The sequence below is a fragment of the Strongylocentrotus purpuratus genome, unplaced genomic scaffold, assembly GCF_000002235.5.
Source record: "Strongylocentrotus purpuratus isolate Spur 01 unplaced genomic scaffold, Spur_5.0 spur5_scaffold_21, whole genome shotgun sequence".
In the NCBI taxonomy this organism is placed as follows: Eukaryota; Metazoa; Echinodermata; class Echinoidea; order Camarodonta; family Strongylocentrotidae; genus Strongylocentrotus; species Strongylocentrotus purpuratus.
The window spans coordinates 36,169,763-36,185,569 of NW_022145607.1; the positions used below are offsets into that span (position 1 = coordinate 36,169,763).

The window sequence follows — 15,807 nt, forward strand, 5'->3', positions numbered from 1 at the left end:
GAGAGTTTACCTGTACATTATACAAAGAAGCGGATTATCAAACAGATAAAACTGCATGAGGCCCAGCGGGTGCCAGGTACCATCATTCAGAGTGCTAAATAAGGTGTACTTACCAACCAGTGTGCTTTGAGGATTTGATTCAGACATGTTCCTACCTCGAACATCAAAAGCAAGGTAGATATACCTTTTTGAAGACTGTTAATTCGATATCTTTAATATGAAGCTATAATAATAATAATTCAAATAATAACAATGATACGATAGAGGGTACTCGTAAAGCGCTCATGTCTGTCAGACTTCACACTCTTGGGGCTCTACAAAATTATCCCGCCTTATCCTTTTTTTTTTATTCTTGTTCCTATTGATAATTTATTATAGACCCTAAAAGTGATTTGTTAATTTGTATGTCATCTTGTATGGTAATATCTTATTTTGTATATCATCTTATTTTGTATATCATCTCGCTATGTAATATCTTATTTTGTATATCATCTCGCTATGTAATATATTATTTTGTAAATCAGCTCGCTATGTAATATATTATTTTGTATATCATCTCGCTATGTAATATATTATTTTGTATATCATCTCGCTATGTAATATCTTATTTTGTATATCATCTCGCTATGTAATATCTTATTTTGTAACGGGGTAATGTCTTAGTTTTGTAACGGGGTAATATCTTATTTTGTAAATCATCTTACTATGTAATATTTTATTTTGTTTTGGAATAGTTACCATAAGACAGTCCATTAATACCTAAAATTCAAGAACTCAAAGAAATTGTGCTTGATTGGAAGTAGGAATAAGACAATTTTTGTCCTTCTCGATCAGCGATATTAATTACCATTTCAAATGAAATATGTTGCAATGAATGTTTCCCTTTTCAGTATTGATTTAGAATATAGCTTGAATTCAAATTTGCCACAATATACTTTTGCATATAGGTCTGTTAATAATATTGGAATTGGAAGATGTACATTGTTTTCTGACAATCGGTACATTAAAATGTTATCTGAAGCATTATCGAGAATAATGATAGAATTTCTTCACCTTATCTCACGACTTGCACTATATAATTGATAAAGATTTTATAATATTATTGTCAACTGTATTCATGAAGACAATTTAATACGGAATTGATTTCTTGCAATTTTAATTGTGGTGTTTAACACAGCGGGTCGGCGTGGAGGGGGGGGGGGGGTAGGAAGGGAGTATGGGAAGGGAATGACATTCACGAGGTATCCATCTTAGCTATTTGATTATCAATATTAGTAGCCTAATGTGATTAAGAATATTTTATGTTTCAAAATTAGATTCAAATATTGTGAATGAAAATACCAAACAAATTATTTCGAATATGGCATTTTCGATATTGGACTTTAAGATGGGTTTAGGACACTGGCAATAAGCCAGTTCACGGTTGCTGTCTGAGCATGAGCAGATAAAGGTCATTGCAGAACAAATTTTGAAATACACAGAGACGAAATACTGGATACGTGCTCATGAAAGTTATGTAACATTATTCATTCATGCACATTCAGTGCACTCCATTGTACACAGGTGGATGTATTCTTTGAAAAGGGGGAACAAAGGCTATTTATAAAGCACCTCCATCGCTGTAGGAGTGATTATTTCAAAATGTACAAAGTGGGACCTCTTCATGTGTTGAAGATCTGTGGATATTCGGGGTCATTGCAGTAAGGTGCTAACCGTGAACTGGTCTATTAACCAGAGGTGCTCAGCGGGCTTAATTGCGGTTTCAATGGCATAATATTATATCAGAAAACAGTTGAACAGTTTTGCTAGTTTTATATATATATATATATATATAGTGTTTGTGTATAATAGATAAACACTTAAATCTGTACTCGATCAGCTGGTAAGGACCCATGGTACAATGATCCTTATCACAATTTGATGTTGGGTAAACTCTGTTAGTTCCGGTTATACCCTGATCGACACGTCAATTTCCTTGGGTCACTCTTTCCGATTCGAAAGGCGAAAGTTGCTCGGATACGATAAGCATAATACCACTGTCTTCGCATAATACTAATGGCAATGAACGAATATTCTCAGATTTTAACAGGGATTGTAATTAAGAAAAATAATCCGTTATCTTTTTAAGAGTGGAATGTATAGACTATATCGAAACTATTACTATCCCAAGGGAAAAATGGTCCTGTCTATATCATTATTATGGAGATAAAACGAATGTTATCAAGATATAAGATGTAAGCCTATACATGACCTGTTTGATGATAAGGGAAAACCTCTGACTTGTGAGCAATACGAACAATTCTGCTGGAAACTAAATTATTTGTCTTATTATTCTGTAACTCAAGCTATAAAGTGTCGATATCGAATGCATATTGAAAAATGTGAACAAATGTAGTAGGTCCTTTAATGTCGTCACTTATCAAAATACTAATACATGACATAAAAGGTTGTCAATATACTTACAAAAATTTTCTTGAAAAAAACAAGTTGTATACCCTCAATATATCTGAAATGGGAACGATATTTAGATTTAACCCCTGAATGTCAAAGAATGCGGAAATATCATAGGATGATATATCGTTTTACTCCAGATATTGGTTTAAGATATTTTCAGTACAAGATAGTAAATAGGATTCTGTATTTGAACAAGCAACTGAACATAGTGAGTAATGATAAAAGTATGTTCATTTTGTAAAAAAGAGCTGGAAGATATTGTACATTTCTTTTATAATTGTGAAATCAGTAAATCAATCTGGAATGAAACGCTGAAATGGATAAAAATTAATGAAGGTTCTCGAGTGCAGATAATTTTTGGTTTTGAAGACAAAAGAAACGATGTTTAAATTACATGGTTACTTTGATTAAGTATCGACTATTCATACACAAACTTAATAACAAAATTCAAAATTTTAGTTATTTGAAGAAGAAAATTATTCAATATTATGAAGACGACAGATATATTCATTCTATATCTGGTATGTATAACAATTTTAAAAACTAAATGACAGTCACTTCAACATTTTGTTTGTTTGAACAACAAGGAGAGAAATGTGAAAATATTTTGTTTTATTTGACTTAAATAAAGACTTCCTTTCATTTCATTGTAAAATGTTTTGTTTGACTCAATAACGTAGCCTATGAAGGACTAAAAACATAGGAGGGAGGGGGGGGGGGGGGTTACACTAAGCAACTTTCTTATTTTAATATTTAAATGTTTGGATTATAAACCATGTACATTGTCACGTGAATCTTCACACAGAATATTACTTTCCATTATGATGGAGGGGGGGGGGGGGGAGTAAGGATTAAAATTCATTTTCAACACTTTTTCAGGTTGTTGCCAGCGACACTAAACAAAATTCATGAGAGGCTCGGCATACGTGACATGCTCAGTGAGGCTACATTTCTCAGTAAGAAGACACTGAAGAAGGGGGAGGGGCAGGATACGACATCCATAAAATCGTCTTTAAAATTGCATGTGTCTCACTTTGCTCCCTACTTGAGAGGAAATATGAATTGAACACAAGAAATAGGTATATTGGATTTAACATAACATCGAATAAACCTTGAATTAATTGTAGTCCTGATTATCTTGTAACTTTTTTTCTTCTTCGCAGTGTGTCTTTATACGTGTCACTAGGTGTAACACAGAACGCAAGTCAAGATGACATAAAAAGTGCATATAAGTTGGTAAGTAATCCTCGCTTAAACATCTTAAAAAAAACCCCAATTAAACATTCATTTACTATTCAAATTCAAACGCAAGCCAAGTTGACATACAAAGAGCATTATAAGTTGGTCAGTTATCCTGGCTAAAAAATTAAAAATGTTATCAAACAACCATAATGTTCATTGTCTTTAAAATTAATTTTTATTTTAGTATGTTTCCTCTGGAATTTTAATTGCAAACCAAAATTACAGAAAAATTCAACAATATATTGATAAATAATTATTCTTATTTCTGTTGTATACCGATTGAAATTAGGATGCCTCGATCACGGAACACAATGAGGATTTTGATGCGTGCACTAATTTCGCAAATCGCGATGACATCACGAATTAATACAGATTTATGCGGATTTTGTTTAGTAGGGGTCTAGGTGAAAAATTCCCGAAAAATGAACAAAGGTCTCTACAAAGGGATGAGAAGAAGCCGCGAATTGGTGAAAAGCGGAAATAATTGGCTTTAACCGTTTTGCCTGAGGATGTTACTACATTCGAAGAATTTCGTCCCGGATTTAATTGAATATGCAAATAATTATGTCTTATAAGGTAAATTTGCGAGCTGCAAAATGAGTCAGTCAAGTAGATGAAGTTTGTTTTATATTTTGTATTCTTCATCACGGGCATGTAAACATAAAATAGTACTTATATTCGGAAGACACTTGACGTGCTCGAAGCAAACATTGAATAGCAAACTTTGAGCTAAACATGCCACCATAATTTATTTACTTTGTACCCATTCACTTTATTGAATAATCAAGATGTGAGTACAAATCCTCTGAAGAAAGAAAGATAGAATAACATAGAACAAAAAGAAAGATAGAGAGAGAGAGAGAGAGAGAGAGAGAGAGGGGGGGGGGGGGGGGGAGAGAGAGAGAGACGGGGTGTGAGAGAGAGAGAGAGAGAGAGAGAGGTATATCCCGCATAGAACATTTTGACGATTTCCGCATACTGCACTTTACATCCTACCGAAATGTACAGGAAATATTATAGATTAATCTCGATTAGTCTCGATGTCTTTAAGCAAACTTTGAGCGAATTAACATGCCAGCGTAATAATATTTTATACCCCAATATAATTACTACAATGCTATATATAGGTCTACAACGAGATTTTAAATATATATATATATTTTTTATATTTGAGGGAGTGGGGAATCCCAGATGTATCCCTTTTATGCCTAACTCATCGTACTGATATTATCCTTTATTTGCAAATTAAAACTATTGTAAAAAAGTATGGAAGTGGAACAATAATTAATGAAAACATAAGTAATGTATTTATGTGGTTGTTTTGATATCATTTGCTTAATATAGGACGAATAAATTAGTCATGTTGAATAGAAACCGACTTTCTACCTAAAATGTTTAGAAAGCAATCAATAAACCATGACTATTTTAAGCATTGATTAGGGCAAAATTGCTGGTAAATAGCAGCCAATAAATCGTATAATGTTTAGAAATAGAATCCTATAATAAACTTGATTTTCTTCTTACAGCTTCACATCAAGTACACAAAGACAGGAGCAAAGCGAAAGGTATGTACAGTTCTGGTTTTAACACCATTTTTGTAATCTAATCAAATGAATAAATGCACATAGCCTATAGGTCTTTTTAAAGTTCCTCGTTACAAATTAACTCCCTTTACCTGTCAATACTAATTGTATTTTAATAGTCAGAATTGCATACTTTACGTGTTGCTTGTCCTAGCTACCATATAGGGAGAGTCTGGTCCTACCAAGCAATACGTAATGTATGCAGTTCGCATTCTGACTATTGAAATACAATTATTCGCAACTAGTGAATGAAATAGTTTGTAACGAAAAACTTGAAAAAGTTTTGTGCATAGAATTTGATTACATTACGCAGATGGTATATAGCCTATATTATATTTCATCAGATCAAGCAGACGAATGATATGAAATACATACTTCTTTATTTCGTAACCATTTACTGAATGATCAAGATGTGAAAAAAGATCCTCTGATCTTTCTCAGTCACAAAGGTAAAAAGGACAGAAAGACCGAAAGAAAGAAATGAATAAATACAAAAAGAAAGAAAGAAAGAGAGAGAGAGAGAGTATGAGAGAGAGAGAGAGAGAGAGAGAGGGGAGAGAGAGAAGTATCACAGAACATTTTGACGATTTCCGCATAAAGGGTCTACGTGCTTACAAGTATCCCATTTTACGTGCCGAAATGAAAGTACGATTTGATATTAGATTAATAATTAATATCAATACCACTGCTTTACAGTTTCATACCATTAATAATTTAGACAAACAAATTTTATAACATGATAAATATTTATTGTTTAACCTCCCAATTTTGGAGTACTTGCCAAATGAAGCCGTATATTGCGAAATAGATGTGTGGCAATCAACCAGAGAAGAATATTTTCTGCTCTTTTTGTGTCAATACAATTATTCGCTTGGGTTTACCCCCATCTTTTTTTTTAGGACCGATTACCAAAATCCATTCATGTCAAATGAATGGAATATAATTATGATGTGCAGTGATGCTTGGTGTACTCTGTAACCTCAGACCCCCTCAGACTGGTTAATCCCAACTATTATTATTCATGAATGGACGTAATTCAGTTGTAATTCTTTTTTATCTTTTCTTTAGAATCACAAATGAGATTGCTCAATAATTATGTAGAAGTTAGAATGAATATTATAAAGGGGGTTTCCCTGCAATATGTCTATTACGTCATGTGTCATGTGAAATGTTATCCATGACCATTGCCTACTTATGGTTCTATCTTGTATATCAAGATTCTTTAAATTTCTGGATGACAAAATGAAAAACGATTATTAAGTCGTTCTGCATTATTACACGGGAGTTATGCACATCTATATAATGGCGATAGTATAACCAGGATTCTGGTCAAAATGACCACCTATAGATTCGTTATTTCGATCAAGATTTGGAAAATAAACAGTCAATTAGAACCGTTAAATTAAGCAAATTCAATTGGTCTTCTGGACAAGATCCTGGTCCCAACGGCACTGGTCGGGAACTAAGAATTGACCGATGAATTCCACAGGGGAATTGTTTCGTTTTAGCAATAAATAAAAACCTCTTTGTGGTGCCACTTTTAACCCGGAACTGACACACTGTTATTTTGCACATCAGAATACAGTGATCCATGTTTCCGACTTTAAAGGCACACTGCCATACTTGTAGCTACTTGCTCCCTCTATATAGAAACTTCCCCAATCGGTGCCTGTTGGTCCCCCATGATCCTCTTTTTCTTATGTTAAATGAGAGCTGAGTTAATGAGATAGCCACCTGTCACAGTGACCTCGATGGCTCTCTGTGTGGTCTAATCCCTTCTGGCCCAGTAGTGGTGACGGTTTTTAAATAGAATCTTCATCAGTAGGCGCATTTATACTGTCAAATACCTCATTTTGAAAAGTCGCGATGTTTCGTGCACCCGGTTACACTTGTGCTGAAACATCACCGACGGAGCTGTTCAGCGATGTTTTGGCGTGTTTCGGTTGGTAATGCGCATGTGCAGTCTTCCCGACCTTTGACCCCGGCCTGCTATAAGATTTTTAGCGCGCGCAATTTCCAGCTAGCGCTATAGCTAGCTAAATAGCGATACATCCCATGCGCATGCATGCGATATGTTTTGTTTATCTCGCGTGTAGTATTTGAGGCAAGAGTGGATAAGTTACGAAGTACGGACTACGGCTGCTGATTCAGTTTTCCCAAATTCAATCGAAATCTAGTAGTAAAAACGATATGGGAAGGTTAAGAAAATCATCGTTGTTAATTGGAATTATGAGAATTCGCCGACGTCGTAGGGAAAGTGATCGTCGTGCTCGTTTTTTTAGGTACTTTATGAGGCGACAGCAAGAGCTCACCAACCTCATTTTGACCGCTTGGAAGTCTGGTGGAGGAGCTCTCCCTGCCTCCACATCGAAATCAAGAACTTCATCTCATCATCAGTCCAATGGGAATTGTTCACTTCCATATTAATTAATCTAACAAAACACTCAAATACTACTACTAGACAGATAGGGCCAGACGGGAATAACGAAGATTGAATAAAGGATGAGTTAACGGAATTGGAACAAACGGAGCTGAATGAACGGATAACACGCGCGACGATGGAAATGCTATAAATATCACACGGGAAGAACGTGGTTTAAAAGAGCGCGGGTAACAATCCGGAAGTGCCGGAAGTCATGTGCCTAACATCGCGATGTTACAACTGCGAGCGGTTATACTTGCCAAACACGCCAAAACACGCCAAAACACGCCAAAAGATCACACTTCGTTTTGGAATGTTTGGGGCTTGGCATGTCTGCCGGTAAAGCGTAGTTGCCCTTGGTAACATCGCGGCCAGGCTCCGGTTTGGCATTTTTTGGCGTGTTTGGATGACAGTGTAACTGCCCCTAGTTTGTGTAGAATGCTGCTTTGTGTAATTCTGTAAATATTCTGTTTTCATTCTGTTATTGTTTTATTTGATTTTTGATCAATAAATACTTAGAGAGAGAAAAAAGATCTTCATCAAAGGTTAGTTTAAATTGAACTGGTTATATTGTTCAAAATATCGCACCGTATCGTATATACCATGGAGTAATCTTGATATCTTTTAGCGCTTACAGACTTCGGTGGAAAGCGCTTTATAAGTAACGTTTTTATTATTATTATAATTATTATTATCTTTTTTTTTCTGTTTTAGTTGAAGGAAGTTGAGAAGGCTTATAGCATTCTTGGTGATCCATCTAAGCGAGCGATGTATGATAAACATGGATCGGTGAAATGGTGGGCGAAGATACAAAAACCATTCTCACCTGAAGCTATGGACAAACAAGGTCCCGTCATGAAGGTAATTCATTCATAATTAAGAAATTATTTAATTCATTTTCATTTTCTTCCGTCATTTCTTCATTTGACAAATTTCTATTCATTTTCTTTTTCTTTTTTCATTTATTCATTTGACAAATGTACGTTTGACATGAATATTGTTTGACTCACATAATAAATGAACAATAAATCTTTGTGACTCAGATATTCCAATGAGCAGAAATAGAATTAGAAATAGAATAGAAATAGAATTGTCGTTCTTGTTGTTGGTTGTATTTTTGGCGATCCGTCGAATTTGGCTATTTACGCTTAGTCTTTTTTCAGTCGAGGTATAGTTGACAAGAAGTCTGTTGATGGCAGAATAACACATCCTACATAATGTTGAATTTGGTTATGGCTTGTTTCATTTCCATTAGCCAAGTACTTATTCCTATTTATATATCGATTAAATGACGAAGTCTCTACCATTATAGACCTCATAATGCATGCACATTATTATATATAGCAAATGCAGCTATTAAACTGCATTTAAGTACATGTTGTATATCAAAATAACTCTGATGAACGAGAAAGAAAGTAATCAATGACAATTATTATGTGCAAATCATAATGGACTTATTCATAATTTCCCTTTATCTCCGTTTCGGTCTTACCTTTTTTTTCTTCTCAAATGAATCGCGATTCATTTTCAGGATATAAGCCTATATATAATTATGAAACAGGGCATGCATTTATCGTATGTAAGGTGTTGATTAAATTTTATGAGCACCATGCATTCTAGCTCTCATAAGAACAGGTACTGCCATGTCTATGTCGTTGCTTTACTGTCTCTAATTCCCCAGTTAAAGATGTCAAAGTATTTCCTCTTATTTGCACTGTCTGTCTCCCTTTCACTCTCTTTATTGACTTTTATTCCTTGGATGTATTCTTCTTTATCTCCTTCGTACGATTCTATTCTTATTCCAATCCTTCTCTTTCTCTGGCTCCATTCAAGCATGATCACTCTCTTCTCCTCTTAAACCATTTATACGATTTCTCTTTTATACCATGCACTCCCCTCATATATCATTGCGCTGTCCACATCATGCAATCAGTTACTTTCTCTTTTTGTAGTTTCTAAAATGGGCCTAATCCCACAGCCAATCGCACACTCTATGCTATCTAACTATATGATCCGATTTTGAAAGAATTTGCAATAGCATTCAATATGGACATTCAGATTTCTCAATGATCTGAATAGTCATACAATAAATGAAATTAAAATGTCTATTGATTTCACGCTTCCGTGGAGGAAAAAAAGCTAAATCGGATCAGAATCTGAGTGAAGCCATACCAGTAGACAAGTGCAATTTCTACGATTTATACGATTTGAGGCCGTGTCGGCTTTTATGCTGACCAAAAGAATTAAATGCCCTAAAATTCATGTTATTAGTATTTTAATGATTATTCGGAACCTAAATCATGAAGATCATATTTGATCAGGTTTTCTTATCTAATATACTTGCAAGTTCTTCGAAAACCGGATCGCAGGAACATCGTATAGTTTGCGGTGGGCTTACGAATTGGCGCATTTGGCGCGTTTCTAAATAACTATAGCTGAATCACTTTTATTTAGACGTTATTATCACAAGTTCTCTAAAAACGTTACAGTGATTACGCTTGTGGGACTGGCCAATCAAATTGTAACAAAATAATAATTCATTGCTTAATATACTTTTGTCATACAAACGAATAGGTCACTGGACATAACGAGTGGAGGGGAATTCCCCTTCCTCTGTTCTACTTTAAAACAAAAATTATGTCTCTCTCAGCGACCGCGACATTCCTGCCACTTCATTGTTGTGCTCTGCGTTATCCTCTTATGCTTTCGATTTACCTTTTCTCACAATTTCTCTGTCTATATCCAACTATATTGATTGCTCCCCTCTCTATTACAATGTCAGATAAAGTTGAGTTCCGGTCCTGCGATTGCATTGTGAAAGAAACGGTGCGGAATTTGAACAGAAAAAAGTTGATCATGTAGCATTATATACTAGTATTGGTACTGCAAGGTTCTGGAATCATCAAAATGATAAGAATTTTGGCCCAGTCTTGGTGAAAATATCAAGCACTGTACACAGAAAGATGAACTATGGGACTACACAAAAATGTGGCATGATGCATGGTCTTCATTTTAAGCTGTTACTTGTCATATTTATAATAATAACGAAGGCATTTGAAGAGCCATGCTTTTCCGGGAACCTTTTTCTCTGATGTTCTTCCACACATGCATAATAACAATGACAGCGCTCACAAATTATTTTTCACCTGTCCCTAGAACTCAACCTTCTCTTTAAGTCAATGGTATAGACTTTCATCCTCTTTCCTATCATGTTTATCACATATTTTCGCTACTTTTAGGTGAATATTTCCTTCTAATCTGCTTTTATTCTTATAATCCTTTTAATCCACCAGACGTTATATTATCAGACGTCCTTCAAAAGTCATGCCACACGATTTGCTTGTGAGAGTAGACATAATAGGCCCGAATTCACGAAGGAGGTTTGTCGACAAACCTTGGTCTGAAACCGTCGAAACGCGTCATAATTATGACGCCGCAATAAACCTAGGTTTGTCGACAAACCTCCTTTGTGAATTCGGGCCGTTAAGTCTGATTCATTGTTAAATAATTACCAACAAATAGATCCCTCTGCATGCCGAGGGGAGCCGGGGACCCCCATTTTCTTCATTTCTTTTCACTCTTTGAGTTTACGACTTCTGAATTCCTTTCGCCTAGCTTTTGTTTCTATTGTATCCTCTTTTCTCTCCCTGACTCACCTTCGATTCTCCCTTGCTTGCACCCCTATTTATCCGTCTATCTATACAATTGATTTTTTTTTCTCCGTTCTTACAGGGTAATTCTTCGCCTTTTGCCATTGCATTTCTCCTTCTTGCGAAATCTCTCATACCACTTCCCTCTCTTGTTATTTTCTCATTCCCTTCAAACATATTTCCCATTCCAAAAACGTTTAAAAATATCTTCCTCTTTTTTTGTTTGTTACTTATCACCCAGTTTATGAATACAATTAGAATGAGTGTGACACCCGAAATATGTTTAGATACGTCGTCATACTTCATAAAATAGGGACTTTTAGATTCGCATGAAGACAATAGGTCTATGCTACGATCGACGTCCTTTTAATGCACTGCCTTGAATAGACGTCACACGTATCAGTCCACGCAAATCTAAAAGTCCCTAATAGCTGATGTTGAGTTCTGATCATGTGGTTTCATTGTGAAAGAAACTATATGGAATTATTTGGGAAAGGTTGATTTTGTATGATTATTATACTGTGATGTTTTTGAATCATCAAAATGCATAAGAAATTAATTGTACTGGCTGAAATCACTTTCACTGCACACAGAAATGAGTCTAAGGGACGTAGTAGTTTGGTTTCCACTTTTGAGCGATTTCTTTAAGGGCATTTAAAGAGACAGTATCCTTTAATTTCAGCACACATATTTTGTTTACTGTGGACATACAAAAGAATAAGATAGCTTGCAACCATTTACTCAACCTTCTCTTTACTTAAAAGTACTACAATAATTAGTGCTGTCATAAACAAGTTAAACTGCTCCATGAATACATTCAGTTGATAAATATATCCTTCAAAGCAACTAAACGTTTTCAACCACTTTCCCAATCCTACAGGGTCTATTGACATTCTGTTTCACTACGACTTGTTGTTGTTTCTGCTACTGCTGCCATCACTGTTGTGGCACATGCCAATCTCCTACATGCGACCACGACGACGATGAGATCTACATCAGGACGAATTTTCCAGAGTACCTCACGCAAGGCTCGACCTCATCTACTTTCTTCCGAAGACGTCAACATAAGGAAATAAAGCAAGCCGCGAGGAGGAGAAGACGAGATAATCTGTTCGCGAAGAGGGGTCAGCAGAAGTCGGAAGATAACAGTGAACAAGACGAACAAGAATGCGAGGTAAAAGGTGACGACGCGAATGAGAAGACAGACGGTAACGACAATCCGATCAAGAGAACAAATAGGTCACTTATTAGTAAGGACAGTGGGTATGATCTCGGAGTAGATAACAATGGATATGTCAATGATCTGGATGGTGTAAGTATTAATGATAGTGAGGGTTTCGGTGAAGAAATCGAATTAGATCAAGCTTCGATTGAGGTACACGAGATAGAGAATCAAGGCAACTCAGTCGACCAAGGGAATTCTCCTAGTTCGGATACTTCGAATGATCTCAAGGAGAGTAACCTAGATGAGATAGAGAATCAAGAAAACTCAGAGCAAGAGAATTCTTCTAGCTCAGAAACTTCGAATGATCTCACGGAGAGTAACGTAGATGAGATAGAGAATCAAGAAAACTCAGACCAAGAGAATTCTCCTAGTCCTAGCTCAGATATTTCGAATGATGTCAAGGATTGTAGCTTAGATTGTTTATGAAATAAGATCAGTTTAGAATGTTCCAAAAATAAGATCAATTTAGAATGTTCATGAAATAAGATCAATTCAGAATGTTCATGAAATAAAATCAGTTCAGAATGTTCATGAAATAAGATCAGTTCAGAATGTTCATGAAATAAGTTCAATTCAGAATATTCATGAAATAAGATCAATTCAGAATGTTCATGAAATAAGATCAATTTAGAATGTTCATGAAATAAGATAAGTTCAGAATGTTCATGAAATAAGATCAATTTAGAATGTTCATGAAATAAGATCAGTTCAGAATGTTCATGAAATAAAATCAGTTCAGAATGTTCATGAAATAAGATCAGTTCAGAATGTTCATGAAATAAAATCAATTCAGAATGTTCATGAGATAAGATCAACTCAGAATGTTCATGAGATAAGATCAACTCAGAATGTTCATGAAATAAAATCAATTCAGAATGTTCATGAGATAAGATCAATTCAGAATGTTCATGAGATAAGATCAACTCAGAATGTTCATGAAATAAAATCAATTCAGAATGTTCATGAGATAAGATCAACTCAGAATGTTCATGAAATAAGATCAATTCAGAATGTTCATGAAATAAGATCAATTTAGAATGTTCATGAAATAAGATCAACTCAGAATGTTCATGAAATAAGATCAATTCAGAATATTCATGAAATAAGATCAGTTCAGAATGTTCATGAAATAAGATCAATACAGAATGTTCATGAGATAAGATCAGTTCAGAATGTTCATGAAATAAGATAAGTTCAGAATGTTCATAAAACAACATCAGTTCAGAATTTGATGTGGAGGTGTCGTGGTCCAGTGGTTCATTCACTTGACCCTCAATCCAAGGGTTGACGGTTCGAATCTCAGCCCGACACTAACGTTCTTTGGCAAAACATTAATCCGCATTTGCCACTCTCCACCCAGGTGTAAATGGGTACTTGTCATTCACTGGGTAATAATAATTGCAAGAACGGAGAACATCGTTGAAGCTGATGAGGCTTCCCTGCGTAAACAAAATTATTATTATTATTAAATCAAGAATGTGTGTGCATGTTGTTGAAGGTAAAGTCTAGATGCATGAATGTTTTGACCACATATTTGATTAAGACCACCATTTTCAGGTCATAGTCTGTAAGTTTTGTAGATCAACTTTTATCTCCCTCCAAGAGGCAAGAAAGTGTCCAAGTGTACTAGGACTTTTCTTCACTGTCACGAACAAATGTCGTATACCATCATGTTTTGTAGTATTCATTTGCGAATGTATGTAATCATTAACATCACCCAAAGTCAATATTCATGTATATCTATAATATAGATCCAGGTGGTTGATTACTGATAGTTTCAATAGCTTTCCATTTAGTAAACAAGTTTAATGACTAACGAATATCCTAGTATTACTGATATGAATAGAAGTGCAATCATCTTATTGTTGTACATATATTTTTGTTGGTGTCGATTCAGACAGACTTTTACTTATATCATTCATAAGCAAAGCGGTGGAATGTGAAAGCTAGTCTTAATACATGGAGATAAAACAAGCGACAGTTTGATTTTGTATGATTATTATATGTATAATGTGGTGCAAGTAACTATAAGGGTCCATTTATACATTTTGTGTTGCATCTCAAATGCTCATCTGACGCGTCAGTGTCTGGCATTCATTAAATGATTGTCATTAATTGCGGTCGATTCACTTTTTTGGTAATTTTTTTCTAGTTGTTTATGGGTTCTCAATCTCACTTCTTACTTGAATATGCTATGTTTATTATGTCTTATACTATTTATGTATGCCTTTCTGTTTTTATATAATCTACTATGCGAGTGAACTTTCTAAATGTCACAATACAAGTTCTAAAGGGAAATTAAAGGAATGTTTTCAAATGTTTCTTGAAATGTTTGGAAATTACGGAAAATTCAATATTTATTGTATCAATATTCTAATGAATGAATTAAATCAAAGTTCTAAAGAAGGAAAATGATGGGAAATACAATATTCCAATCAGTATATTGTATCAATATTCGAATGATAAGCAAAGTTCTCTAAAGTGGAAATAATTTAGTGAAAATTTAGGATAAATGTGAAAAGAATAAGGAATTTACGCCATTGGATGGGCTGATGCCCATATTGGCCCGAATTCACAAAGGAGGTTTGTCGATAAACCTAGGTTTATGTGCATCATATGACGCGTTCCAACGCGTTTTTACCGACCAAGGTTTGTAAAGACGCGTCATATGTCGCACATAAACCTAGGTTTGTCGACAAACCTCCTTTGTGAATTCGGGCCATTGAGTTTGAAACGCAATTCTGGTCAAGAAAGGTAAAAGAATCCAACCGCATAAAAAGCGATCAATCATTTACTGAATGGCGACTCTGGCACTTCATTGTCACCTATCTTCGCTCTACTGATCACGAGCCAGTAAACAGCAAGGAATTGCGTGAATAATCAAAACTCCACAGGAGTGGACGAAAGCAAGCCTACTAAATGTTAAGGTTGGGAGAAGCTTAAACTACGTGTTATTTTTTTGTTTGTGAATTACAAAGTAATCTCCTGTAAAGTGCGATGCTATAACCACAGAATCTATTCATCTTTTTTGTTTGTGAATTACAATGTAATCTCCTATACAGTGCTATAACCACAGAAACTATTTCTCTTTTCTCTTTAAAAGAGACAATTTGAGTATTTATCTTTGTTGTATGTTACTAATTTATCTATTTCCTCTACAGTGTATTTGCTAAAGATGTATAATGAAGAGATTAATAAAGATATATATGCTTAAATCAATGAACTGGAATC

The 15,807-nt window shown here is 34.9% G+C and overlaps 1 protein-coding gene across 1 annotated transcript; it reads left to right on the top strand.

Annotated features, from left to right (window-relative positions):
• LOC100893833 lies at positions 1-15,795 on the top strand. Its single transcript, XM_003725791.3, has 5 exons — positions 1-174; positions 3,618-3,690; positions 5,223-5,261; positions 8,416-8,562; positions 12,232-15,795. The coding sequence occupies exons 1-5, from the start codon at positions 146-148 to the stop codon at positions 13,000-13,002; spliced, it is 1,059 nt and encodes a 352-aa protein (XP_003725839.1). The 5' UTR covers positions 1-145; the 3' UTR covers positions 13,003-15,795.
• Positions 15,796-15,807: the final 12 nt, after the last annotated feature.